This window comes from Falco biarmicus, chromosome 5, assembly GCF_023638135.1.
Source record: "Falco biarmicus isolate bFalBia1 chromosome 5, bFalBia1.pri, whole genome shotgun sequence".
Taxonomy (NCBI): Eukaryota; Metazoa; Chordata; class Aves; order Falconiformes; family Falconidae; genus Falco; species Falco biarmicus.
Genome location: NC_079292.1, coordinates 64725881 through 64753307, shown reverse-complemented (window position 1 = coordinate 64753307; position 27427 = coordinate 64725881). Strand labels below are relative to the sequence as shown.

Here is a 27427-nt window from a genome sequence, read left to right as displayed (position 1 = left end):
GATCAGATACATGAAAATTTAACAACATAAGCTCCACAAGACAACCGATATCTACCAGCGAGGTAGGGAGCAGAAGTGACACCCTTCTGTGGTACAGTCTTAAGCATCCTCCTGCAGTGCATGGTTTCTAGGGCAGGAGCTGGCTGAAACAGCACACATTGCTCAGTTTCTTTTCTACTTCACTCTGCCCTTCCCTGGACTCCCTCAGTAAAACCTACAGCTCTATTCTTTCCCAATAAAATACTAAAAGCCCTTTTTATTCCCCAGAGTTGTTACACTTGTACCCTGCCACATGAGCCTGTCCACCTGTTTGAGAGACGATAACAGAGAAAAGACTTAAATGGAGCAGAGCTGCTCCTCACTAAAATTATAAAGAATATTTTATAACCTTGTTTTCCCTCACTGTCAGAGAGGGATGGAAAAACTCTCTCCTTTCTCCCTTCCTCCCCCAACCTTTTTTGTTTGTTTTTAAATGAACACCACCAGGACAGAAATATTATTTGCTAAAAAGAAGAATCTGAGAAGCTAACGCTGAACTTGAGCATTTAAATATACTGTCTGTTGGTACACTGCCAGTAAGGGCCTAGCATAGAGGCCCCATCGTTCACTCCCTAAGCAGGCAACATCCCTGTTTGGCTTGGCTCGGCTTCCTGAAGCGCTGCGTCACTAACTGGAAACAGGCAGGTTTGCACAAAGCTGCCAAGGGGAGGCTTGGAGGAGCAATGCAATGTGAGCACCCCGCTCAAACCAAGCCAGGGACAAACAGAGGACACTCAAAGAGTTGGGTCTTTGCTGGGCCCCCAGTTAAACTAATTTGCAGCATGTTCTGGGAAAAGGGATGTAGTTTTGCCTGTGTGTTTACTGACATAAGGCTGGGGCTTCGGTGTCTCTGTGGATCACAAACAGGACTGCTGAGAGCCATGGTTAGGAGCCTGAAAGCACTGGTTACATTAATTGTGCCCCTGTACTTTACAGAAATCCTTGACAATCTGTTTATAGATATGAGAAGAAAACCATGACAGCTACCTCCTCCCTGCTGCTTCGAGACACGGGACCTCAGGGCTATTTATACACCAGGCCCCAATGCCCTCCACAGTCCCAAGAAGGAGATCAGCACCTGTATGGGTACAACTTGTCATGGGGAAACCCCGCTCCTGTCTGAGGTGTTTCAAGTATCTCTGCTTAATGTAAGAGCTCTGAAGCAATGCATCACACAGACACATTTTAGATAGCCACAGTGCTACCTTAAAGCTCACAGATGCTGCAGCATCTGCTAGTAACCAAGCTTTTGAGAGCACTGTTTTCCAGCGTCCGCCCTGCACAGCCTTTTCTCTTTGATATGTATTGCAGACCACTGAAGTCACAGCCTGGTCTGCATACAACTTGTTATGCTTCCTTGCCCCATTTGCCTCCAGGTTTCTTCACACCCCTGCCTGGTCCAAACTTTCTCTGACATCTGCCCACTCACTTCGGATCATCTCCCCAAGCCTTTGACTCACATTCTTCCCTGCCGCTATGACTAAACTAACAGAGTGCAGCCTGCCTGGCTCAAACACTAGACCTCTTGTCGGAGACCTACACAGAAGAATGAACTAAGACTTCTGGGGCACTGCCTGAAAGCACCTTAAAAGGGCTCAATTAAGAAAGAACATGTAATCAAAGGAAGTCCCCTCCAAGGCACTCCAGGAGTACAATGAGAAGAGAAGTCAGGGGCTTTTAAAAATCACTCCCTGCTTGTTAGGATAGGGGTTTGCAGGGGAAAGCTTTACACCTCACTTCTGCTTTAATTTCCTTATTTTCTATTCTGTGTCTTGGCCATCACCCAAGTGTCCAACTCCCCAGCAGCTGCTTCAGGGATGAAGGCACCAGCCTGGAGCAGCAGAACTGCCCCTCCACGTGCTTTCTGTACAGGCACACCTAGTCCACGCAAGGATCTGTTCCTAATCTGCCAACCACATGCTGCAGTGCCTACTGTTGCAAGGAGCTCAACTTCCACTACATATGCCAAGCAGAAATGAGATAAGGCAGCTTTGCAAAGATAAACTTGCTGTACATCAATCACAGAAGGAAGCTAAGCACACATTCAGGCTACAAGCACCCACAGTGGTTTAAGGCGTTCCATGTCTTTCTTTATTGCTCTGCTGCCACAGGTTATCTTTCTGTAGCAGAATGGCAAAGGCAGTCACAGGAGTTCTCCTCCGCTCCACAAACTGACTAGCGCTGAAGGACCAGGGTTGCTTATATATTCTGTTCTCAGCCAGGTCTGAGTGGTGACTCCCAGCAGCATATGTAGCCTCAGCCTCCCCTAGTAGACCCAGCAGAGCCTGACCAGCTTGACAGGAGCATCAAGCTGAGGAGCTGCATTCCCAGCCAGATGTGTCATCAGTGTCTCTCCAGGAGGTACCCGGTGCTGAGGAGCAGCTCAGGAAGCGGTGACTTCACAAGCACAGCAGCTCCCCCCAGTACCAACACATCATAAGCACACTGGGAGCTTTATGCCACAAGGAGAAGCAATGCTGCTTTAGAAAAGCTGAGCACTCTCCTGGCAATCGCTGTGTTTCCAATACAGCCTTTTAGACATTTTCAAGCCACATCTGCTGTCCACGCTACACTTGAATAAAACATTTTTCCTGCTAGCATATTCCAAAGAAAAAACCAAAACAGCACTACCACCAGAGACGGTTATGCCATACCATGGAAGCAGCTTAAGGCAGCATCTTTTGTCTGACAGATACCTAAATACAGAGCATGTCAAGGAAGAAAAATTACTCACCCTTCCCAAATGCCCTGGGCACTCTCCTCCTCCTCCTGTCTCAACCTGTATGCTAAAATTAAACCCAAGTCCCCTGTAAACTATGAGAAGACTGAACCTGCATCACATGCAAAATAGCAGTCTCATTAAAATGTTGCAAAAGTTCCGGATAGACATTAACAACATAAGGCCTGCCACAGGCAATGGATTTTAAGCTTACTCCAGCTGGTAGTGTAGAAAAGCACAGGCTTGTAGTATTGTGGCAAAAGAGGCAGAGGAACAGCACCAGTTTAAAAACAGCACCATTTAAAAATGGGTAAAAGTCAGTACCATTGGTATAACCAGGACCACACCAGCCACCACCTTCCACTATCTCTACCTTTAAAATGAAAATTAGAAACTTTCCTTTTTTGTCTGAGTATTCATCCTGCCTCCTCATACATTTAGTCTGTTGGCTTTTCCTCATCCCTCTTAATAACTGCTTTACTTTCTTCTTTTCCTCTGCCTTCTTTCACTTGCCAGGGCTGAAGACCCTGGACAAACTGGCACCGATCAGGTGTGTTTTAGCCAGTCTGTCCCAGACGAGGTACAGGGAATACAAGGCCATCTTTGGTACTCAGCTCCAAGTGGAAACATACATAAAGGTGGCTTTGTACTTTGGGACTAATGCTTTTATCTACCAGAAATCTTACCCTTTCCTACATGCCTTGTGCGCTGTCCCCTCCTATATGCGCCAAAAAGTGTCATGATAAAAATGAACAGTTCAAAATAGCTTGAAAAGATCAAATCATTTCTTTAAACTTCACTGAAATAAATGCAGTTCAGGAGAATGACCAAATGCTGTGATGCATTTGGACAGATTAAAAAAGTCACATAATGTTCTGCCTTGCAGGATCTCTGTATGTTCTGCTTTGCAGTATCCAGAGCCAAGAGGGCCAGCAATAAAGTTTTATACCATTTAAAGCTAGAAAGGGCTATGCAACCCTCCTAATCAGACACTTCCACATGTCCCAATCCACTGTTTCCCTTTTATAGGGTCTAATAATTTGTCCTTTGTTGAAATGTAACTGCAAAAAGAGAACATGTGTATGCTACAAAGACTGAGAAACAAGCATTTTTTCCTCAAGTCAGGTGTATTTTTAGCCTTTTTTTTGGTTATGCTTTCCAGCTCTTCCACATCCTTTTTTAAGGGTTGAACTTCAGGAACTGGACTCTATGTAGTAGCAGTGGTTTCACAAACACTGTATACTGAGGTTAAATAGAGACATTATTTTGAAAAATGTGGAGATTTTTTTAAATATTTTTCCTTCAGAGTCACCCTAGCAGAGCACATGGAGTTGCTTGTCTATCTGAACTCTAGACTATTTTCCAAGTCCTGATTTCAATATGCATTCACTTGTCTTTTCAAAGGTACAGACACATTTTTTATTCCTAGACACATAACTTTACTTCTGGATCATGGATGAAGACATCGATAAGCCTCCTGTCTGGCACTTTTTTGCAGAACCCAAAAAAAATCCATCCTCTGACACCAATTCAACTACTTTGAGTCAACCTTTTAATTTCACACATTTTGTGGTATGATTTTTTTAATCAATACAATGAAATAAATACCCAATTACTTGCAAAGTGTCTCCATTTACTTCATTTTTTTTTCACCCCAAAGAATGAAATCAAGTTTGTCTGACTATATCTGCTTTTCATAAAATCCTACCTACCAGGGTTAAGTCACACCTGTATCCTCGCACTCTAACTGTGGAATCCTACAAGGTTCCATGTATTTTTAAACGTTTGGTACCAGTATCCCCAGTGCATAGCTTTTCTTTCCTCCCCTTTACTCTTTCTTAATCAATTTAATGTTTTCAGACATTTCCTCATGATGTCATGATTCAACAAAAATCAGAGTCAACAAGCCAAACTTCTCCTCTGGGAACTTCCAGCCTATCTGGATTTCCAGTTATCCAGGTTTGTTGGTTCCAAGAAGTTTTGTAACCCGATTACTGACAACAGTTAATTTTCATACCAACACACAAAAAAAGTCCCCTTTCTACCCTTACACTTAACAACATTTTCTTTTCCCCTTGAACACTCAGCTGACATCACCAGCTCCTCTCTACCTCACACTGATTCTTTTTTACTCTTCTTTAAGCTGTAAGTATTACTTTGGCCAGAAAGTGAAAAGGTATTTTCAGAGGACATTAGCGGTTTAAAAAAGGAATAACATAATCATAGTTTAAAATTCATAATCCCCTTCACAATAATGATAATTTTATTCCAAACACAATGCTCTGAAGGGTTCTTGCTGCGAGTACAATGACATTCATTATCTCTGTGTTACAAGAACCACAGCTGAAACCAGTTTTCAGACTCTCTATTCTGGTACTGATACCGAAAATTGCGTTATATACATCATAGGAAACTGAGAAAGAAGCCTAAATAATATTAATGTGAGCTTAACAAAGTGTTCTGATTATATCACTTCCACATCCTCTTCCAATCACCTGTCAAAGCAACACACATTTAATGTTTTTAATCTCTCCTCATAAACCAGCTACTTCAACCACTTACTTTTGCTGCTGTTCTTTGATTTCTCCTAAATTAGCCTCTCTTTCAGATATCCAGGTATCAAGAACTCATTGCAAAGCCCACAGCTAAACTGTAGCATACTGACAGCTACACGTTCCAGGTTTCCATGTATCACCCCAAACTGCACTTTTCAACACCTTACACACCAGTTTAAGTGGCAGTAGCATATTTAGTTGGCCTTCCTCAGGCACAACCCTGGCTCCTTTGATACGCAGGCTTTACAGCTTTCTGCACTGCATTACTGCTTCCATTGCCTTTTCCCTTGGCCTTCAGCAATGCAAGTTTCTGCAGATTCTTGTCTGTATTTCCAACCTCCTTTTACACCTCAAATACCTGCAAATTTGAAACAAAATCAGACTCCAGAGGTTCCTTGCAGCTCCATCCCAAATACCGTATCATATAATGTCCCTCTTAAAACATCAAAGCCACATCTTAAAACCCTGTAGGTTTTTTTCAGCCCCAAAACTAATCCTGTCAGAAAGGTGTTTCAAACAAGGTACTGAGAAGAGGGCTGCTGTATGATTCTCTTCCAGACTTTTTCATCGAAGCTAAAAAAGATGTTCTGGACGTGAAATGCCTTAATTTAAATTTTTTAGAAAAGAAATCAAGACATTCACTGCACAGTGTTCAAGGTCAGTGCCACTTTTTGATTGGTTTTGATCTTGCATACGTGTTTGTAGTTAAGAAAAAACAGCAACATAAAGTCCATCTTTTCCCTGTGGTTTTGCAATGCATTTCTATCAACACAACAAACGAGCAACAGGGAAACATTCCCAAGTCTCAGGGCAGAATCCCTGCTGTTGTTCACCAGCGGAGAAAGATAATAGCCAATGGGAATTCAGCTGAAATTTTGCTCTGAATTAGTACAGCTGAATGAGAAGCCACAGGTCACCCTTGGCAAGTACAAAAGTAAGGCTTGTTTTTCCTCTTCTAGAGCTTCTTGTAAGCAACAGCATCCACCAAAAGCCATGAGGCGCAAACCAGCTGAATAAAACACAGAACTGCAGAAGCACCAAGGCATAAGAAAGAGACAAGTTCTGCATTCAGAAAGCTCACACCCCAAAACCAGCCAAAGCTCACTTCTGCCATGACTTTTTCTTTAGCGAGTCATGCCCCAGAGGTGCCTTCCAGCTGCCGGGGCATCCCACGGGCTGAGCTGCAGTGCAGCACCCTTGCACATGCGGAGCCCTCCGGCAGCTGCAACTTCTGCCCTGCCTGGCTCGCTGGAGACCTGCTGTTGTTGCTTTGATAACTGTGGGCAGGAGGCATCCCAAGGAGTCTCGACTTCAGCTCCTTCAGGGGTGCTGGGAGGGAAGGGGGCAGGCAGACATGCACGCATCAGTCTGGAGAGGCAAGGGAGGAAATGCTTTCCCACGAGAGGAAGGGCAGATGGCCCACAGCCAGCCAAAATGGTCATCCCTAAGGAGCCATCAGTCCCTGCAGCATTTCACCAGGGAGCGCAGGATGCATTAGGGCTGTATGCAGGCAGGGTCAGTTTGGTTTTGTTTTCTTCTTTTAAAAAAAAGAAAATAAAATCTATGCTTTATGCCTGATCTCTGAAAACAGTTAGCAGCCTGCCCCAAACACTACACTAGCCCCAGCCCTGAGTCATGGGCACAGCTGTGTGGGGTGGGGGCAGTGGAGAGGAGGGGAAGGGAGCTGCTGCACTGAGGAGCTTGAGCAAGACATACCATCAGTGCTGATGACTAGGCCAGTTACACCCGTGATGAGAAAGACAGATGTTTTGCAGAAATTCAGCCACTGCCTCATATTAGGAGGTTTGAAGGCTGAAAGTTTAGGCGTCATATTTTCCTCAGTCTTCATCCTTTGTGAGCTGGGACAGATCCAAGAAAGCCAGATATATGGCTGCAAGAAATAACTACCGTCTTGCTCTTGGCTCCTCCTAAAGATCTCATCCTGTCCATAATATCACAAGCCTTCTACAAAGGCAACAGTCACATCACTGCTTTTACTGAAAGGAAAAGCTGGAGATGCAGATCAGCTCTTCACTGCTCCTGAGTTTTGGTTCTACAAATATTCACACAAATCTCTTCTGTGGGTACCAGAAGCTCCATAAATGAAAATACATGTTTTCAGATAACCCACACAAAATCCAACCATTGCAAGCAGATTACTGAAGCCGACAGAAGAACCTATAAGCCATTGGGAAAAACGCAGTCTTGGAATAAGCTTCTCATTGTGCACAAAATTTGCTTCAGGACTGCAGGGGTAAAGGAACAGAGACCTGCTTTGTATTCAGGGCTTCGGGTTTTGTTTTATTTGGGGTGGGGTTTTTTGTTGGCTGTTTTTTCAAGTTTTAGGTCTAAAAAACCTCCTCCAAGCTAGTCACACAAACTGCTACACAGGGTGGTCTCTCCACATACCTACAGTTTCAGGGTTAGCCACAAAAAGGAAATAACATAGATAGTAGGCAACCCTTATAGGCAGGAGGTTGCATCAAGACAAACACCCTTAAAACAAATAGTATAGGCTCTTACAAAGTCACATCATATGACAGAAGAGGAAGTAGGTAAGGTGCCCAGAATTTTATCAAGATAATCTTGAACAAAATTACAGGTGCATAAACAAACTACAAGTCTAACACACCACTCTGCACATCATGTGTGCTGCACAGAAGGAAAATGTATGCACAGAAACAAGCATTTGCTCAGGACAGCTGGAACTCAGTTCAGTTGTCCTTCTCCCCATTCAGTAAATCCAAACCAGAACTGCAAAAAATACCCACCAAAAGCACTACCTCTATGAAACTGTGGTCATCAGAAAAGTTTCCTAACAAAAGTCAGCAAAACCAAGCAGCCTCAATCATTCAGTAGTTTAACAGGGACATGAAAAACCTGGGGATCAGACTACTGCCTAGCAATGCTGTATCTAAACCTGAGCAAGGCAGTGCCTTGGGTCCAGGACTGTTATGGAAGGAACTGCAGCACAGCTCCAGCTAGAAGAGGGCTCAGGTGGTCTCCATCCCAGCCTACTGGCCAAGCAGGGTCAGCACTAAACTCAGACCAGGTTACTCAGGACTTTATCCAGTCAAGTCTTAAGATCTTTGAAGGAGATTGTGCAGTCCCTCCGGGCAGCCTGCTCCAGCGCCCAGCTACAGTGCCAACAACGAAGCAGCTCTTCCTCACCAGTGTGAATCTCTCCCACTTCAGCTGATGTCCGTTTTCTCTCATCCTCCTGTCATACAGTGCTGTAAAGAGCCTGCCTATTTTTTCCACTCTTTTCTGCAAGCCTTCACATCAGAACATCCAAACTTTGGAGAAGGAAGATTAAACAGGATACTGTACATCTCAGCAATTTAAAGATGTTTTCAAGCCACCACATGCTTAAAAGTATTTTGTCACAAACTTAAGACCCTGCTCACATCCAAAATCATGGCAGCATTCAACATCTTCAGTGCAGGGCAAGTAACCTTCCCCCTCTCTGTTGCGGATTAGCCCATCGCACACAAGGGAACCACACACCTTACCTCTGCAGACAATCTCAACCCCAGCAAGCACTGGGAGATACGTCCTCCAGGGTGTCACCAAACAGCCAGGGCTTGTCCCAGCAGAGCTGCAGGAGAGGAGTGAGCCCAGCATGTACAGCTCCAGGTGAGCCACTGCAGTGTATCAGCAATATAGCTCTTCACCCCTACACTACAGGGCAGAGCCTCCACCAACACCAACTCGCTTTCCTCCTGCACCTCTGCTCAGGACACATCAGGAAGGAGGCCTCAAGTTCCCTAAGGCACCTGCCCAAAGATCCCCGAGAGGTTATCAGTCATATGGGGCGAGAAACAGAGACCAGGCTGCTCTAACAGATTGTGTGAAAGGACAAAGCCAGCCCCAGCATGGCTGCAGGGGAATGTCTTTCCCTGACAGAGAAGGAAGAGATGAAGTGGGTGTCACATTTTTCCATTAGGGTTTTGCTTGTCACCACAGCAGAGCCAGATCACGTACAGAAGATTGAAAGCCAGTTAGCAGCAGATGGCAAAAAAAAAAAAGTGAGTAGTTTCCAAGGCACAGAGAGGTCACTGGCACTATTAAGCTACACATTTGGATAGATGGCAGCTATGGGAGCACCTCTAGTAATTCAGGTCTCTCCCAGTTAACCAGCCTTTCCTTTTTTTCCTCACATTGCCTTTTCTGATTCCCAACTCTCTCTCATGAGAGGGAGCACTCCTTACTTGATAGAGCATTTATATCTTTCCTGTATGCATTTAACACTGAGATATAACTCAGTTTGATAGCTCTCTCTTCTGCAGTTGCAAGCTATGTTTTACAGCTCACAAAGATAATGACAGTCCCTGCTATAAAGAGCTCAGCATCTCAGACTGGAGACAGCGGACATGATGCCCACCTCTGCTACACCTTATTAAACCTCACCACTTCTGACTTGTTGTCTTTACTGTCTATTACTTGCTTAAGTGAGGTGAAAGGGTAACATATTTGCCAGTAAAAACATGGCCCTAAGCCAAGTTTATTTTTCACACACTGTTTCTTTCACATTTATACAAGAAAAAAAAAAATGTATCATCCAAGACAGCCTCCACTTGTCACCAACACTCAGCATCATGGAGGGGTGGCACTACCATCAACCAGTCCCAGCATCAGTGCTTCTTTGAGCCTCAGGTCTGTCCATTTCTCTTGCTATATACACATACTCTTCCCAAACAACCCTTTTTCCTATTCATCCCTGAACAACTGCCTCCCTCCAGGTAATCTCCTTTCTTTCCAGTGACATCCAAATAACAGTTCACTGGTATCAAATAAAACACACACATGCACACATCAGGATTACATCTAAGCACAACCCATAAAGTCACCCAGACTATTCCCACAGCACATTCCTTTAGGCCAAAATATTGTTCCGCCACCCCTTCCCCAGCCAAATATTCCTACCTGCCCTCTCACATCAGCATCTGGGCTGCTACATGGTAAGCTGCATCAGGAAACTGATACCCCCGAAAGCTAATTTCTTGCAAGAAAGTAATTTTAAAACTGGATGAGTTCCCAGGCAGCTGCCACAACAGCCTGTGGTTATGTCCAGGTGCAGAACTGCACTGTCAGGTCTTGTAACCCAGAAAAAGCACAGCCAAAGGGCATCCAAATAGTACCGATTTTTCATCTCCATGATTCAGAGAGAGATGAATGGGAAGCAACAGCAGAAATGAATGTGCCCTCCTTGAAAAAGCAGATGCAGAGCTCTACTGTAAAAGAGCCTCTTGGGGACCAATCCAGAAGCCAATCTCCCCTGGAAAAAGAAAGCTGCTCCAAGGAATCTGAGGAGTTAAAGGAAGAGCCTTGTAAGCTCAGGGTAGGCAACCAATACAGCCTGTGAAAAACGCCACCAAGCTAGGTTAGTCATCCTATCTGACCAGCTATCAGTAGTTACTCGAGTCTCACCCACAGAAAAATCCTTCTCCAAAAGGGAAAGAAGCAGCCCAAGACAGAGGGAACAAGTGATTGCTGTTTAAACCATGTATTACAAAGCAACAAGAAAACAGCTTTTGGGAATGCAGGGAGGAAGGAATACAGATATCACTAAGGACAGCAGGGCCTGGTATTTGGAAACAGCACAAAAGAGCAGCATCTATCTGCAAGTGCAGAACCAACAAGGTAACTTGCCCGGTCAGCGAGCTACTCTCAAAGGACCATCTCTTCACTTTCAAAGCAACAACCAAGTATCTCAGAGGTACTTCGGTAGCTGGGGCACCATGGCGACACAGACCACGCAGCTCTGGAGGGATGAGCAGCTAGCAAGACACAGCCCAAGCTAGGTGCCTCAGTCCCTACTCACAGTTCTGGGTAGATCTGCAGCCCTTGCATGAGCAGGGCCATGGGAGCCATGCTGCTGACAAGGTACCAGCTTACCAAGCAGACATCCCCCTGGTCCTGCCATAACAAAGATGAGCACAACCATGCTAGCACAGCTCTGAAAAAAAACCAACTGTTAAAGGGAAGCCTATAAGCCCCTCAAGCCCAGGGGCACCATCTTGTGCCATGACAGTACAGTCCTGCTGCACACAGTGGCACCTAAAGCACTGAAGCAATGTTATTCTGCAGTAGCTACTTCCCTGCCAGACAGCTCAGACACCAAGTGGCTTTGCCAGGTGGTGTTACAGGTGACAGCCACACAGCAAGAAACAGAGACAAGCAAAGAGGCAGTCAAAGCTGGTGGTACATTGGTCAAAGGCCTCTTTATTTTTGTATTTATTTTAATTTTGTCACAGCTGGCACAAAGATGATCTGATCTCACAGTGTACAAGAAAATGCATAAAGGCAGATGTGCATAGGAGAAGAAATCAAGTGAAAATCACAGAATGCTTGGGGTTACCAGGGATCTCTGGAGATCATCTGGTCCAAACCCCCTGCTAAAGCAGGCTCACCCACAGCAGGTTGCACAGTCACATCCAGGCAGGTTTTGAATGTCTCCAGAGAAGGAGACCCCACAGCCTCTCTGGGCAGCCTCTTCCAGTGCTCTGTCATCCCCAAAGTAAAGAAGCTTTTCCTCATATTCAGATGGAAATTCCTGTGTCACAATTTGTGCCTGTTGCCCCTTGCCCTGTCACTGGGCACCACTGAAAAGAGCCTGGCCCCATCCTCCTGGCACTCGCCCTTAAGATATTAGTAGACACTGGTAGGATCTCCTCAGCCTTCTCCTCTCCAGGCTCCACAGGCCCAGCTCTCTCAGCCTTTCCCCACGAGGGAGATGCTCCAGTCCCCCAATTACCTTGGCAGCCCTCTGCTGGACCCTCCCCAGCAGTTCCCTGTCTCCCTTGAACTGGGGAGCCCAGCACTGGGCACGGCACTCCAGGTGCGGCCCCACCAGGGCAGAGCAGAGGGGCAGGATCACCTCCCTCACCTGCTGGCCACGCTCCTCCTGATGCACCCCAGGGTCCCACTGGCCACCTTGGCCACACGGGCACACGGCTGGCTCGTGGGCAACTTGCTGTCCACCAGGACTCCCAGGTCCTTCTCTGCAGAGCCACCTCCCAGCAGGTCAGCCCCAGCCTGTGCTGGTGCGTGGGGCTGTTCCTCCCTGGGGGCAGGACCCTGAACTTGCCTTTGGTGAACTCCATCAGGTTCCTCTCTGCCCAATGCTCCAGCCTGTCCAGGTCTCGCTGAATGGCAGCGCAGCCCCTGGTGTATCACCTGTATCACCTGCTCCTCCCAGCTCTGTATCTTCAGCAAACTTGCTGAGGGCACCCTCTGTCCCTGCATTCAGGTCACTGATGGTCAGTTGAGCAGGACCGGACCCAGTGCTGATCCCCAGGGAACACCACTGGCTACAGGCCCCCAGCTGGACTCCGTGCTGCTGGTCACAGCCCTCTGAGCTCTGCCATTCAGCCAGTTCTCAGCCCAGCTCGCTGCCCACTCATCCAACCCACACTGCCTGAGCTTACCTATGAGGATGCTATGGGAGACAGTGTCAAAGGCCTTGCTGAGGTCAAGGCAGACAGCGTTTACCACTCTTCCCTCACCTAGCCAGACATTCGCTCCATCACAGAAGTCTATCAGGTCGGTGAGGCATGATTTCCCCTTGGTGAATCCATGTTGCCTACCCAGATAACCCTCTTTTCCTCCACATTCCTCCACATGCTTAGACACGACCTCCAGGATGAGCTGTTCCATCACCTTTCTAGGGACAGAGGTGAGGCTGACTGGCCTGTAGTTTCCTGGGTGCACCTTCTTGCCTTTTTTGAAGGCTGGAGTGACACTGGCTTTCCTCCAGTCCTCAGGCACCTCTCCTCTACTCCATGAGCTTTCAAAGATGATGCTGAGTGGCTCAGCAATAACATCTGACACCTCCCTCAGCACTTGGGGGTGCATGCTATCAGGGCCCATGGATTTGTGGGTGTCAGGCTTCCCTAAATGATCTCTAATCCTATCTTTCACAACCAAGGGAAAGTTTTCCTTTCTCCAGACCTTCTCTCTTGTTCCCAGGGTCTGGGATTCCTGAGGGCTGACCTTAGCTGTAAAGACTGAAGCAAAGGTGCATTCATAAACTCCACCTTCTCTGTGTCCTTCAACACCAGGGCACCCACCTCATTCAGTAGCAGGCCCACATTTCCCCTAGTCATCCTTTTCCTACTGATGTACTTTGAAGCTCTTCTTGTTGTCTTCGACATACTTTGCCAGATTTAATTCTAAATGGACCTTAGCTGTCTTCATCTCATCCCTGCATGTTCTGACAACATTCCTACATTCCACCCAAGCAGCCTGAACTGCTGCAGCTGAAGTCAGTCCATCAGAGAGCAAGAGGGACACAGATCAAATCAAACTCCACACCCCCATCTGGGATCTGCAGCAAAGTCAGGTCAGCCTCCTTCACAGACAGATGATCCTAAAAAGTGAAACTGTTTTAATAAAAAACTGGTCACCCCTTTCACCTCAGGAATAAAGGAAGCTTACTTAACCTCCAGCTATGAAAGACGCCAAAGGGAGTCTTCACAGAACAAAGACCTGCAAAGAGCACAAGTTCCCCCCATCCCTGTAGATAACTTCAGCAACTCCAGACACAGGAAAACCCTGTCTGGTAACACCATGAATGAAATTCTTTTACCACAATTATCACATATGACCTGCTCCACACTTAACTGGCTTTCCAAAGTAAGGAAACATTCACAGAGGATAGTGCAGATCAGCCCACATCCATCAGGAAAAAAAATACTGTTTTTGTACATTAAACACTGGCTCATTCTTATCTACCACACTTCAAAGAGAGTCCCAGGACAGGCTAACATTTTTTCCAGCTCCCATCGCCACTGCGGATCAAGTACTTCACTATACAGTTACAGCCCATCCAAATGAAACCAGCCAGCAGCTCAGTATCTTTATTTTTCTAATTTTAACTATCAGAAAACGGGAGGGTAAAGTTTCAAAGTATCCCACTTGTGTTCATCTCAGCTTTTAGAGGAACTGTAGATCATTTAGACCCGTTACCAGTACTTGACATGTCCCTTGGCAAAGGGGTGGTTTTCTTATTCAAATTTGGGAACACACCAGGTGGGGTGTGCCTTTCAGTACAATGCACTAAATACAACTAGTTCTGCTGTTCAGCAGTTGTGACCCTGACTTTTTCTTTAAATGGAAACCCGTTCTCAAAATTTAACACCACTGCTTTGTACAAAGTCTATATACAACTATTCAAAAATCTGATTTTCACATTTCCCCTTTTTACTGATGGATTTTGGCAAAATCCTTGGAAGTACTGGCTTTAAAAATATGTCACCTAGTTAGCTGTCTGGTCCTCCATATGCAGGTGTATCAAGAAGAAAAGAGATGTCAAGAGATTTCAGCTTCCTGGTCAGTGGGCAACAGGCCAAACTCCACTTTCAAATAAACAAAGCATCTCCTCCCCCCTTAAAAACTGATCAAACTCTACTGACAACAGATTTTAGACAGCTACATGCAGCCACCAGAAAACAAGACACAGTCAGCTCCACATCCATACATGCTGCAGCAACTGCAACTTCTAATTAAATACACAGACTGTAAAAATCAAGCATTGTCATCCATTTAAATTAATTATCACCACTGCTGTACGCCGAAAACTAGAAGCAATCCCTGACAGCTGAGACAGCATTTCTGCAGAAGTCATCAGAACACCAAGTAACAGAGCAACCATCATTTTTGTGGCAGAGGAAATTAGTCACAGCAAGCTTCCAGTGAGGTTCAGAAGCTTGTAATGGGCAATTTTTATCTGAGGAAAGAAGGCCAGCTCAAAGTTTCCCCAACTTGTCTGAGATAATGATCACAACCCTGAACTCCGACACCACTGAACACTAATCTTCAGGAGCTGATCACTTTGTTTTTGCTCTTGCAGGGAGATAGCAATTTGGTAGCCGAGGCCTGGGACACCTCCACCACTCATGCCAACCTACGCTGCACCCATATTCCAGGGCTGAGCTGCCCACAGCATCACCAGCAACACAGCAACAGGCTTCCTGAGCTCAAACACTGCTCAGACAATGGCATCAGCAATAGGTTATTTGAGGTGTTTCAATTTTTTTATATGAGCTTCAAGTTCAATAGTCGGGCTCTTTCAAAAATAAGCAGTTTAGACTACTTAATATTTGAAGTATCTTCTAGTTAACCACTCATCATCAGTACACTCAGGACATGACATCTGGGAATTTAGACCTAAATATTTAAGCCAGCCGCTGCCCTGACTTACCTGCAGAGCAGGTGCAGTTCTGTATCTGCCATGCCAAGACCCGAGTCATACTTATGTTGAGCTGCATTTTGCTACCATCCAGAAGCAGCAACCAGCTGCTAATGTGTTAAAATAACCATGAAAGTGGGATTAAAAAAAAAAAAAAAGAAAAAGACTGCCTTCTCACTATTAAATAAGGAGGTTTTACATGTCAAAGGCTCATAAGGACCAGCTGCTTTTCAGTTCCCATACATCAATGGGACAGGTAGGTGGCATTTCACAGTGTGTTTGTCAGACTTATCAATCTACATCACATCTCAGATTTGTCACTGAAGATGTCCCAGCTGGGCCACGTACAACTGCGGATCAACTCCAACCACAGCCGCAAGCAGAGCTCTCTCGCTCCTAGCCTGCCTGCATGCTACAGGAAGTTAACTGCAGCAGCAAGAAGGTGAAGTGTCTCCAACCTTGCCATGCTTCTGCTCCCTGTGGGTAGTGGCAGACTTTGTGCTTCCTTTCTGCTTGGCTGCCAGGAAAAAGCAAAAGCATATACTAATAACAATGCCTTGCATAATGCCAGCTTATAGTATGACCAACACACAATCATAACAAGCTACAGAGCACGTAAAGATTATATATGCAGACACATCACATATACCATGAACACACCTCTGGGAAACCTTTCAGCCTTTTCTTAGACAGGAAACTAAGGCACACTGGAAAAATAACCACTATAAAGCTATCTGGTATCCAGGTGATTACCGTAAACTATGAAGACTTTTAATGAGCCACCTCAAGGACTGCTGCCTGCCAACACCAGAGCTGAGCAGCTCGAGGTCCCACTTTCTGCCAGCGCAGCTGATGGTATCATAGACAGCACCAGCTGAGTGAGGGAACCGCTCCTCACATGGCTTCAGGTGCTGCTGAAATCATCAGCTGTTAAAGAGAAATGTAAATCCCCAGGAGACTGAATTTCAGCCCTGGTAATTAAGGCAGGTTGGAACAGTTTAAAATAGAGGTCAAGTTTTTAAGCGTATGCATACTTTCACACTTGCGTACTAGCTTCAAATCAACTAGACCCAGGAACAGCCTCTATGGTCATAAAAAGGTTAAAATTTAACTTAAAATACACAAAAGGCAGCTGGCATAGTATTCTCAACTTCGCCTTTCTGCAAACAAGGGTCTGACTGCCACAGGACAGTGATCCCTCTTCCTGCTTGTAAGTTCTCCCCTCCACCATCCTCATCTTCTCGCTCCTCCCTCTCACCAGTTCCGCTCACACTCCTAGGGCTGCATGACTATCCCAAGAAGTTTCCATGAATGGAGACTGGCACATCCAGCTATGGGACACCTTGGGACTGTGCAAAGACCAAGATGCCATGAGGCCATAAGGATGACAGCACAGGTGGTGGGCACTTGTGCAGGCAGGAGCATAGGAGAGTCTTCTCATCACCTCAGTCTTTTCAGAAACACCCTGCAGTAAGTTTACAGACACTGTAGAAACAGCTGGGTCAAACCAGTCCTCCCAGATGAAAAGCATAAGCCAGTAGAAGAACAGATGTTTCATCTAGAGGGTTTGGTTTTTTTATTTTTTAAACTGATTCTATGAAGTTTTGGCCAGAGGTAAATGAAGAACTTGTGTTTCATGATATCAAGTACAGTGTTTTCCTCCACATAGCAGGAGGCACTTTGCAAAATAAAAAAGTTCAACAGGCAGAAACATATGCTCTCCCCCATCCCCCCCCGCCCCCAAGAATGTTAATTTCAGAAAACTACTTTTTGCCTCTAAAGATCCTAATACCTCACTATACCTACTTTATCCACAGCATTTAGTAGCCTTTTTTTTTACTGATTGCTTCTTTCAAAAGAATTCCAAAAACAACGCAAAAAGATACATTGATTTCATACTTTTTATTTGACTTCTAGACAATCCCTGAAGAAGTCTTAAACTCCTAAAAACAACCAAAAAAGATCACACAAACAAATCAAGGTAGACTGTCACTCCCAAAAAAGGGGGTCATAGCCCAAGTTTTCGCAGACCCAGTTATGCGCTGCCTCTCACAACAAAGCCATCATCATAGCATTTGAAGTTTAAAATCCCCAATAACACTTGAGAAGAGCAGAGGGCAAAGCACCACATACCCTGGCTGTCTGGTGGATGGAAGTTTTGTTTCTCAAGCTACACTTAAAACCAAGTCCCAGGCTCCTTGAAACAGGGCACAAAACACACATATCTAAGTCACTGCAGCCACAAGTTCAAGCCTAAGCACAAGATATCCCTCAGGACACTAATTAAGAAAAAATAAGGGAACACTAAATAAGAAAACAAAAGTTAAAGAGAGTCAACTCCATTCTCATCACAAGGATCTAAACAAAGCAGGAAGAAGCATGCCAGCACAAACATAAAATTTGAGCAGGAACACTCTCCAAAGAGCCTCCCATTTCTTTCATAACATTCATCTCGTTAAATAATGTGTCTTGTTAAAGCAAAAACACATGAAAAAAACCTATCTGAAAGAAGAGCTTTCCCTTGCTAAGTGCTCCTTCTAGCTCTTTAAAAAAAAACAACCCAGCATAACATATGATTGCTTTTCCCCAAAAGATACACATTGCGCAAGAAAGTCCAAGAATCTTTAAAGACAAAGAAGCCAAACAACATTCAAAGACAGTCACTCGTGCAGCAGACTCGCTTCCTGCTGAAACAAGGTTTGGAGCTTGTGATGGACGTGATCCCGGATCAGTAAGGCCACTGTGTACTGTACACAGCAAATAAGATTTTCCTTGTTTGCCTTTCAAGACTAACACCAAGATCTTTGCCAGTGCCTGCACACTGCCTCACCACACATCGTGCGGTGGGATCACCACTGCTCCCACAAGAAGAGGCCGGTCCCTCTCCGGGGCGTGACTGTAGTTGCACATCACTCACTCTTAGGTGCAAGAGCCCAAGGCAGAGCATGTGCCAGCACCTGCCAAGCACTTTTCCCCAGGTGCTCTGCTGCACACCGGCCACCACCACCATGTTACACCGGGTCTCCATCCCATCACGGGCTCAACGGCTGCACCAAGCCGTCCCGCCCCGTGCCTTGCACAGCGGGCCAGGAGTCCTGCACACGCCGTCCCCAAGCAGGCCGGCTCACTTGCACTTGGGATGTGCACCTAACACAGCTTTATAAAGCTGTATCTCAGTGCTTGCAAAAAGCTTCCAGGTTAACAGAGGAACAACCGAGCAGACGTAAGACACATTCCCTTGAGACAGCCCTAACTATGCATTCTGCACAACAAAAAAATCTGGGGACTCCAGCTAAAAAAAACCGTAAACAATCAGCAAAACTTGATGCTCTAACCCTTCAGCCACTGAAGCAAGGACTTCACGGACGTCTTTAAGAGACCCGCCATAGCACGTCTTACGGGACAGCAAACTTTTCCGACACCGGCACGAAGGCTAAAGACCACCCCTGAGCGCCGGGGTGAAGCGAGCCCCTCGGCTCCCGCCGCCGCCCCGGCCGCAGCCGGCCCCTCCGCCGCTTCCTTCCTGCGCGGGGGGAGGCCAGGACGGTGCCGAGGGAGCTCCGCTTTGGAGCGGCGGACACGGCCGGCGACTCTGGGAGGCGGCGCCGGGAGAAGCGGGCAGCGCCGAGGGGGAAGCGGGGCCCCGGCGGGGAGGAGCGGGGCCCGCACCGGGGAAGCGGCGAGGCGCGGGCTGGGCTCCGACCCGCGGAGGGGGACCGGGACGGCGGGCACCCGGGACGGACGAGGCGAGCCGCGGCCCCGACGCCCGCCCGGGGGCCCCTCGCTGCCACGGGACCCGGGCCCGCGGGTGGGGGAGGGCCGCGGAGAGGCGGCGGGCCGGCACCTGCCAGCCGAAGACCTACGGCCCCGGCGCCCCTGGCCGCCTGGCACCGGCCTCCGCGCCCGCTGGGACCCCCAGCCCCAGGGGGAGGCCCGGGCCGCCCGACACGACGACTCTCGGCACGGCCCCCCAAACGCGGCCGCCCGCGGGGTCCGCCGCAGCCGCCCCACCCCCGCCCGCCCGGCGGCTCCCGCCGGGCAGCGGCCCCGGCAGCCGCCCCACGGTCGCGGCCCCGCCGCCTGCCCGCCGCTCTCACCGTGTGGCACAGCAGGGTGTCGGGGTCGGCGGGCTCGCACAGCTCGCTCAGCTTGCGGTCCCAGTGCAGCAGCGGCTGCTCCCCGCCGTTCTCGCACACCTCCATGGCGGCCGCGAGCAACGGGGCACCCTCGCCGGTAGATCCGCCGCCCTCTCGCCTGCCCCCTGCCCACCCGCGGCGCCCAGCTCACGCCGCGCCGCCCGCTCCCATAGGCCGCGGAGCCGCTCGCTCGTCCTCCGCTCTCCGCCCCGCTGGTGGGCCCAACGCCGCGCTGAGGCCGCCTCCCCGCCGCTACCAGGAGTGTGCGGGCACCGGGGCGGGCGGGTCACCCCGCCAGCTGCGCGCCGCGCCCCCCCCCCCCCGCCCCGCGGCCGCAGCCCGCCCCCGCAGCCGAAGCCGCCAATCCGAAGCGCGGAGCGCGGCAGGCCGGCGGGCCGCGGCCCAATCGGCGCTCGGCGCTCGGCGCCCGCGTGGCTCCAGCTGTGGAATGTGGGCGGGGTCTCCCTGGTACGTCGAGGCGAGGGGGGAGATCCCCGTGCCCCGCGCGGCCAATGGCGCGCCGGGGGCACTGGGAGCGACGGGCGCGGCAGCCAACGCGACAGCGACAAGACTGCAGCGCCGCGCGTCGCCCCGCCCCCGCCGCGGCGGCCGTCTGAGGGCGGCGGGCCGGGGCGGGCGGCCGGAGCTCAGCCCGGCGAGCAGCGGCGCCTACCGGCCCGGGCAGCTGCCCGCCGCCAAGCCGCCTGCAGGAGGGCACGGCGGAGCCTCCCGGGGGCGGTGCGATCCCCGCCGGATCCTCCCCAGATGCCCGCGGCCTCTGCTCCAGCCGTTCGGCCGGGTCTGCCAGCGGCCTCCCACCAGGGCCACGGCAGCGGGCTGAGACAGTTCCGCCCCGGCAGAAGGGGGACGAGGCCGGTCATGCTTCGGTACCGAGGGGAGCGTAGAGGGGAACGGGCCGGGGCGGCCACGAGCCACGAGCCCCCAGCCCCCCTCGGCCTTCAAGGAGTTCAAGCAGCCTTCAAGGAGTTCACGGTTTGAAGTTACTGGGCACTGGGTGTTCTGGTTTAGTTAAAAAGGAGGCGTGAAAATCAGGAGCCACTCATGATTTGGTCTGACTGAGCACAGTTTACCTGTTTGTAAAAGACATGCCAGAATGGACCTTGTAAAAAACAGGAGGAGTTTTACAATGAACTCCCCTTAAACGTCCGCAGCACTGAGCACGCTGCGGACTGACCAGTACCATTCCAGAGTGCTGATCAGCCAGCAGTAAAAATAATCCCCATCGATGTGAAATTCTGGTATTTTAAGGCTCTGTTTCATGCCAAGCCAGGACTACGCTGACATTTCATCGCTCATTAAAAATGAAATATGCCAAATCTTTATGATTCCAGAAACTGGGCATTCTTCAGTGCTTTATTTCAGCTCTTGGAACTCAGTAAAGGTGTTTCTCTGGGGGTCAGTCCACTTGCCACTTCCGTGCTGTGACGTGCATGAATCGTAACTGGATTTCCTGATACAGTCTCTCATTTCTGGATGTCCCATTTAGACTTCATCTCTTGCAGAATGCCACTCCCATTTACCCACAGAGCAAAGACTGGTGCAGCCTCAGTGATACAGCCCTTGCTAAGGAGAGCCTAGACTAGCCCCCTGAGGAAAACAAAGCCCCAAGGACTCCCCAGCACCCATCAGGCACAACAGCAACAAAAAGAGGAAAAATAACAGTGACTTTGTTGGGGTCGTCCCTTTAAAATGTAATAATCTTTTTTGGTTTGATTTAAAAATAAATTATTTTTAAGAGTGTAACAAAAGCAACGTTGGTGAAGAATATGAAGGGAAAATCCCTAACTGCCCCAACCAAAGAGCTCTTGCAAAGACTTTTAAGTCTTTGTGAAACAAGTTAGTCCAGTATATGCCCTCAACAGCACAGAAAACATCTAAAGCCAAATTACTAGCGCCTGAATTGCTACCTACCACTGTGGCAAGCCTGACCTGAGGAGGTACTATGTCCCGGTACTGCCAGACACTGTTGTCAAAGCAATTACATTGTGCCAGTCCAGAGATGCACATTGTGAAACTTGTAAAGGTCAGTTCCTTATCTAGAAACCTCAGTGTTTTCATTGGATGTGTTTTTACTTTCAAAGCTTTTGCAGCCTTGTGATAATCCATTTAACAAAAGGTTTTCCATCACTCTGTTGGCTGACATTAGATCCTTCTAAAATTACTGCTGTGACTAGAGAATTTCTTCAGGCTAGGGCATTGAATTAATGATTTGCTGGTATGTGTCAGTCTCTTCTCCCAAGTAATGTGACAGGACAAGAGGAAATGGCCTCAAGTTGCACCAGGGGAGGCTTAGATTGGATATTAGGAAAACTTTCTTCACAGAAAGGGTTGTCAAGCACTGGAACAGGCTGCCCAGGGAGGTGGCTGAGTCACCATCCCTGGAGGTATTTAGTGTAGACATGGTGCTTAAGGATATAGTTAGTTTAGTGGTGGACTTGGCAGTGTTAGTTTTAACGGTTGGACTCAACAATCTTTAAGATCTTTTCCAACATAAACGATTATATGATTCTATATTTGCCTTGTAAGCCAACAAAATAAAAACCACCTTAAAAGAAGGTGCTGACTGGGTGACTGCAGCTTCATTTGCTGAACATGCTGAGGATGAGTGTCTCCTAAGGACTGGTATTTGACCAAGAGTACTGGGCTGAACTTTCTCATCCTAACACATTTCTCAGGAAGAAATACTTATTTAGGAAACAAGTTACACAGTGCTTACTTCTATCCTTCCCCCTTGGTTAAAGCGCTCAGGGGTAAATCAGGCACTTTGGGTAAACAGCGCGCTACTTCATCATGTAACCTTGTGTCCCTGTCTGCTCTGTGCTTCACCAGGGGCTTTCTTATAACAGTGGTACACAGTGCTGCTGAGTATTCACAAGCATCTTGGAAGATTTCTTAGACCACTGAAATATTTTAATACACAGAGACTATCCATTTCTGGGGGCTATTCACCAATATAAAACTAGTTACCAATATTGGTAACTAGTGACTAGACACTGGTAACTGGTAATGAGTAACTGGCCAGTTCCTACCATATTGTTAAAATTAGTGTTCAAGGCTACATATTATTTTTGAGTTTCAACATTCCTAAAACAATTACCTGAGAGTTTATAAAGAAATAAGACCAATTTGCACTGTGTGGTACCAACTAACAGCATTTGCTGCAGCACCAGTTCTTGCTGGGCAATCTGCATTAGCAAGTTTCTGCTAAAAACGGGCAGAACCTACAGGGCACCAAGAAGGAAGAGATGAAAGTGGATTAAACTAATCCTTTCCAGAGAATATTAATTATTCAGTGTCCTGAATACAACATACAACACATGAGATAACTCACAAATGGACACTATACCAGAAATCAGGCACTGTGGAAAGGACCACAAAACCAGCAAGAACATTACACACATACAACTATACTTCTAACCTTTTCTATATTGCTTGGAGGATTTAAATTTGTAATTTCAACAGTTACTAGCATGCTGAAAATCGTCTTTTTTTCCATGTTTCATAACTTTCCTCTTAGAGCAGCTTTAGTAGTATTTTTAAATTCCAGCTCATCTAATTCTGAGAGCATTTTCTTTTCGCCTTTGTGTAAGACCATTTCCTCACCACAGACTGAACTGGGTTTGGCCTCACTCTCCAGAACCCAGGGACAGTGCAAAAATTGACCAACAATCTATAAGAAGATAAAAAGGTGGAAATTTATTGTCTGCGGAGATAGGGCTGAGAAGAGAGGGGAACTCATCTTTCTTTTACTAAGCATTGTCACCTTTCTGCAAAGGAGTAGAAAGCCCACACAGAAAAAACATAGAAAACCCACACAGGAAACCAAACTAGCTAAGAAAGAGGAGGTTGTTAAGGCAGAGCTCCAAACAAACACCACTTACTTTAAATATCAAAGAAAAACACTAGCAATACTACAAGCCTAGTAAGTCACAGAGAGCCTAGCAAAGGAAAGGTGCTCACTTTTCCTTGCAAATCTTGGTTACAGAAGCTGCAACTCCTGTGTCTGCATCCTTACTCAGTTCTTGAATGGGTCAGTTGCACAAAGGCTCATTAAATATTTACAGATGACATTTTTTCTGACTTGTGACAAAAGTCAACCAGCAAGAAAAGAACAAATAGCTACAAAGCCTACAGGATAACAATTGCTAGGTTTTCAACCAGCTACAAATTTAAAAATCCTACCACCTGAAAGCCAAAAACAATGGCCACAGTTAGAGAAGGTTTCTTCAACAAACTTAGCACCCCTTGAAGAGTACAGGGCACAAACTGCAGCACTAAGAACACAAAGAATGACCAAGCAATCAACTTCTAATCCCAGTAGTTGCTGGTGATTATTCTGAAATGGCAAATGAGCTGATTTTTTTTTTTTTTTTATCTGGGACATAAAGCAACAAGCAGAAGAAAGAAATCTCACACATACTAACATACATTACCCACAAGAGGATGTCTCTGCAGAAGCCCTGCGAAAGCGTGTCATGTGCAAACACATTACTTGCACTACCCAGGACCTGGTAATGCACTAATAAAGCAAATTTCTTGCATTAATGAGAACTAAATCACACTATGGTGTGGAGGAGCTCACCATCACCAAGATAAAACAGCCACCAAGTCTTAGTTTGTATGTACAGACACGCTCAACTACTTGGCAAAAAGTCTTCCACCACAGAAATTTCAGAGTTAAAAATAGACCGCGTGCTTGAGAATAGTGATGTTTTCTTCCCACAGTCATGGCATTATATTCCTTTTCTAACGTGAATACTCATGGAAGAAGTGGGATTGCTAGTACTGGAGACAGCCTACTACCAAAACCACATAATTGGTACTTTGACAGAAACACAAGTTCCCTTTACCAGAGTATTGCTAGCTGTTGTACCCAGGGACTTCTCAAAGCAGTAATTCAGCTTTCTTGCCTTTGCAATTCATGGCCTCTCTGCATGGGCTCCTACCAGGCTTCCATAGGCACTGCTGGTCTTCACAGTGGAGCTGGGACGGGGTGCAAACACCTACCCACTTCATGCAGGGCACCGTGCAGTCACCAGGGTGCAAGTCTTTTGGTTAGATTAGAACCCAAACCAGCTACTTGCTGGTAAAATTCTCTAGTAATTCTGTACCAGTCCAAGCCCTCAGTCATTCTTATTTCATCGTGCTACTCCGTCTGCAGAAACTGAGTCATGAAACAGAAGCAAGAGGCTTCAGCCAAAGAAATCACGTTCCACTTCACTGCAACAGCCCTCCAGTCACACTTCACTTGAAGTTGAAAATGTTCTTTGCTGTGTGACACAGGCACAATGCCCATGGTGTCTTCATCAAACCTGCGCACTACAGCCACAGAAACAAGCACAGAAGAGCGTTTCCTACACCTTACACCAAACTGACAGAAATAACTGAGAGGCATTGAGCTGCATTGCAGACCAGAACATCTCTGTCTCAGGGCTGTCAAGAAATGCTCCAAATGCTTGGTTAAAATGCTCTGTCGTTTTAAAAAGAAATCATGTCAATTTTTTATCTCCTCCAACCTATCTCCATAAATACATAAAATAAATTCCTTGTTAAGGTCAAACACTTCTGAACGGTTGATGTAAGCAACCAGGCTTTGCCTAAGGCAGTTTACACAAGAGGTTAACACAGACAAGCAAAAGCTGAATACCATTTACCAAGGGACAGCGTGGAAAAGTACTCTTTGCCTAGTTATAAACAAGGTATCACTGTGCTTAACTCAGTAGATACCACTTCCATTCTTCGACATTTCCTCACAGACCCAAGTACCCAGCCATAAAAAAAACCCAATCCACATCCGATAGGAATTCTGATTTCACACCTGGTTTTCTCATCACCAAAATTACTTCGTTACAGATTAACTTTACGCTATAGCAGCAAAGCAGACGTGAGGTGAACACACAATGTACCTTTGCCACTGGTTATATTTGCTGTAACTATGTCTATTGCTAATGCAGAATCATCTGTGAAAATCCACCCTAATGCAAAATTGGGATGAATATGCAAGATACTGCACCGCTCTTCAAACAATGTGTTCTCAAAGTAGGCATGTGTTGTCTGTGTAGCAGGTCAATCTTTAAAAAGTGTACTAGCAACTTTAAATAGAAGAACCAGAAAAGCAAGGCAAGTTGAAGCTCTTGAGCAAATATTCTTTGTTGCCACCTAATCCTATGCGTAGTGCTAGCTCAGCTCTGTCCCCATCCTGAGCCAGGGGCAATGATTAGCATAAGCCATTCAGTGGTTGCTGAGAGGACTTCTATCAGTTCTGGCCACTCCTAGTGCAGCAGTGAAGGGGATCATCGCTGCCATTTCTACTCCGAGTTCAGAGTAGAAAGCCAGTTCCCAAGGTCCAAAGCAGGCACTGTCATAAGCTGAGTTGAGCTCCACCACCAGAGCAGAGTGCAAAAAGGGGGGTAACCGCTGAACGAACAGAGGCTTAGCACAGTCACTCAAGGCCTCCTAGATATGAAGAAAGCTTAAGACAAACCCCAGCTTTCAGCTAACAGGAGAAATTTGTGTGGACCAAACATAAACTGTATTTGGATCACTACTATAGAGGTGCACCATCACAGCTGCTCCCAGCGCTACAACAGGCTCAGACTGAACAAGCAGTAGTTAAGGGAGTTAAAGACAGAACTTCCTATTTAAAAAGATACCACAATCTCCTGTGGACAACAACCCATTTAAGTAACTAAGCATTGCCAGTACATCTAACACCGCAGTATGGCAGTGACAGGGGCTAGGATACTAGCTAAAGCATTAACTTCAACCACAAGTAAATACTGAACTAAAAGAACTGAAGCTTTTGGCAGCACTGACAATGCTCACAGAAAGAAGCACAGACAAGATCACCATTCTGTAGGGGAAAAAGCTGCAAAAAACTATAAAGAAGCATGCTCCACACTGGGCTCAGAGAGAGGAGATACAAAATCCCACCAGCTCTGAAGGCAGGAAATTGTTGCCTCTAACATTTTACTTTCCCTGTTCACATCACACTGTATTACAGTGGGAATCTCACCACTTTCCCAACACCCTTTAGTCGTGCTATTTTTTTACTAACAATACTAAAAATTCGCAATCTTTCTGACAATAAAAGTTAAAGCAGAATAAATGCCACTCCCACACTGCCTGAGAATCCTGGACCGGGAGTATTTTCCCCACCCCATCGCAGGGCTCTCAGAAGGAGCGGCCAAGGCAGTCATTCCTCCAGCCCCTCCTGATGGCAAACGACAGCACAGCACCTAACGAGGTACTGCCACGAGAATGCTGATGCCATCACAGTCGTCCCATGGGAAATGCCCTAATAATGAAGACCTAAGCACAAGATCAAAACAGGGTTTGGTGAAAGCCAACACCCAATTTGATCAAATGCTATGGTCGGGGGAGGGGCAGATGCAAATGTACAAGCGGTCTTCTCAGGGTTTGTGACAAGGAGGAACTTCAAGCCGAGCACCAGTTGAGGCCAATGGCTCTGCTCTAAACTTTGTGTCTAATGCACTTAAGTTAGGGGAAAAAATGGGGAATGGCACCTATAGAACAGAGGAGGGATTTTAACAGAGGCGATTAGGCTGTCAGGCCCTGCACAACAAAAGAGAGATTGTTAAGGCAGCCAAGGACTTAAGGTTTGAAAACAGCTGAAGATGCAAACCAGCTGAAGAATTAATGTAGCTGCCCGGTTTACCTTTTCTCTTGAGAAAGTAAGAAAGAAATCCAAATGATGATGAACAGAGAGAAAACACACAGGAAAACAAAACACATACAGAGACCC

The 27427-nt window shown here is 47.0% G+C and overlaps 1 protein-coding gene across 2 annotated transcripts in view; it reads right to left on the bottom strand.

The window, feature by feature from the left end:
* The window catches only part of CREB3L2 (cAMP responsive element binding protein 3 like 2), an 85608-nt gene extending 65689 nt beyond the window's left edge, over positions 1-19919 (bottom strand). The window contains exon 1 of one of the 2 annotated variants that reach the window (XM_056339344.1): positions 19603-19919. In XM_056339344.1, the coding sequence (XP_056195319.1) occupies positions 19603-19707 (105 nt within the window). In that variant the 5' untranslated portion in view covers positions 19708-19919. The remainder of the gene's footprint in view (positions 1-19602) is intronic. The other variant, XM_056339343.1, reaches the window with a different exon arrangement.
* Between the last annotated feature and the right edge of the window lie 7508 nt (positions 19920-27427).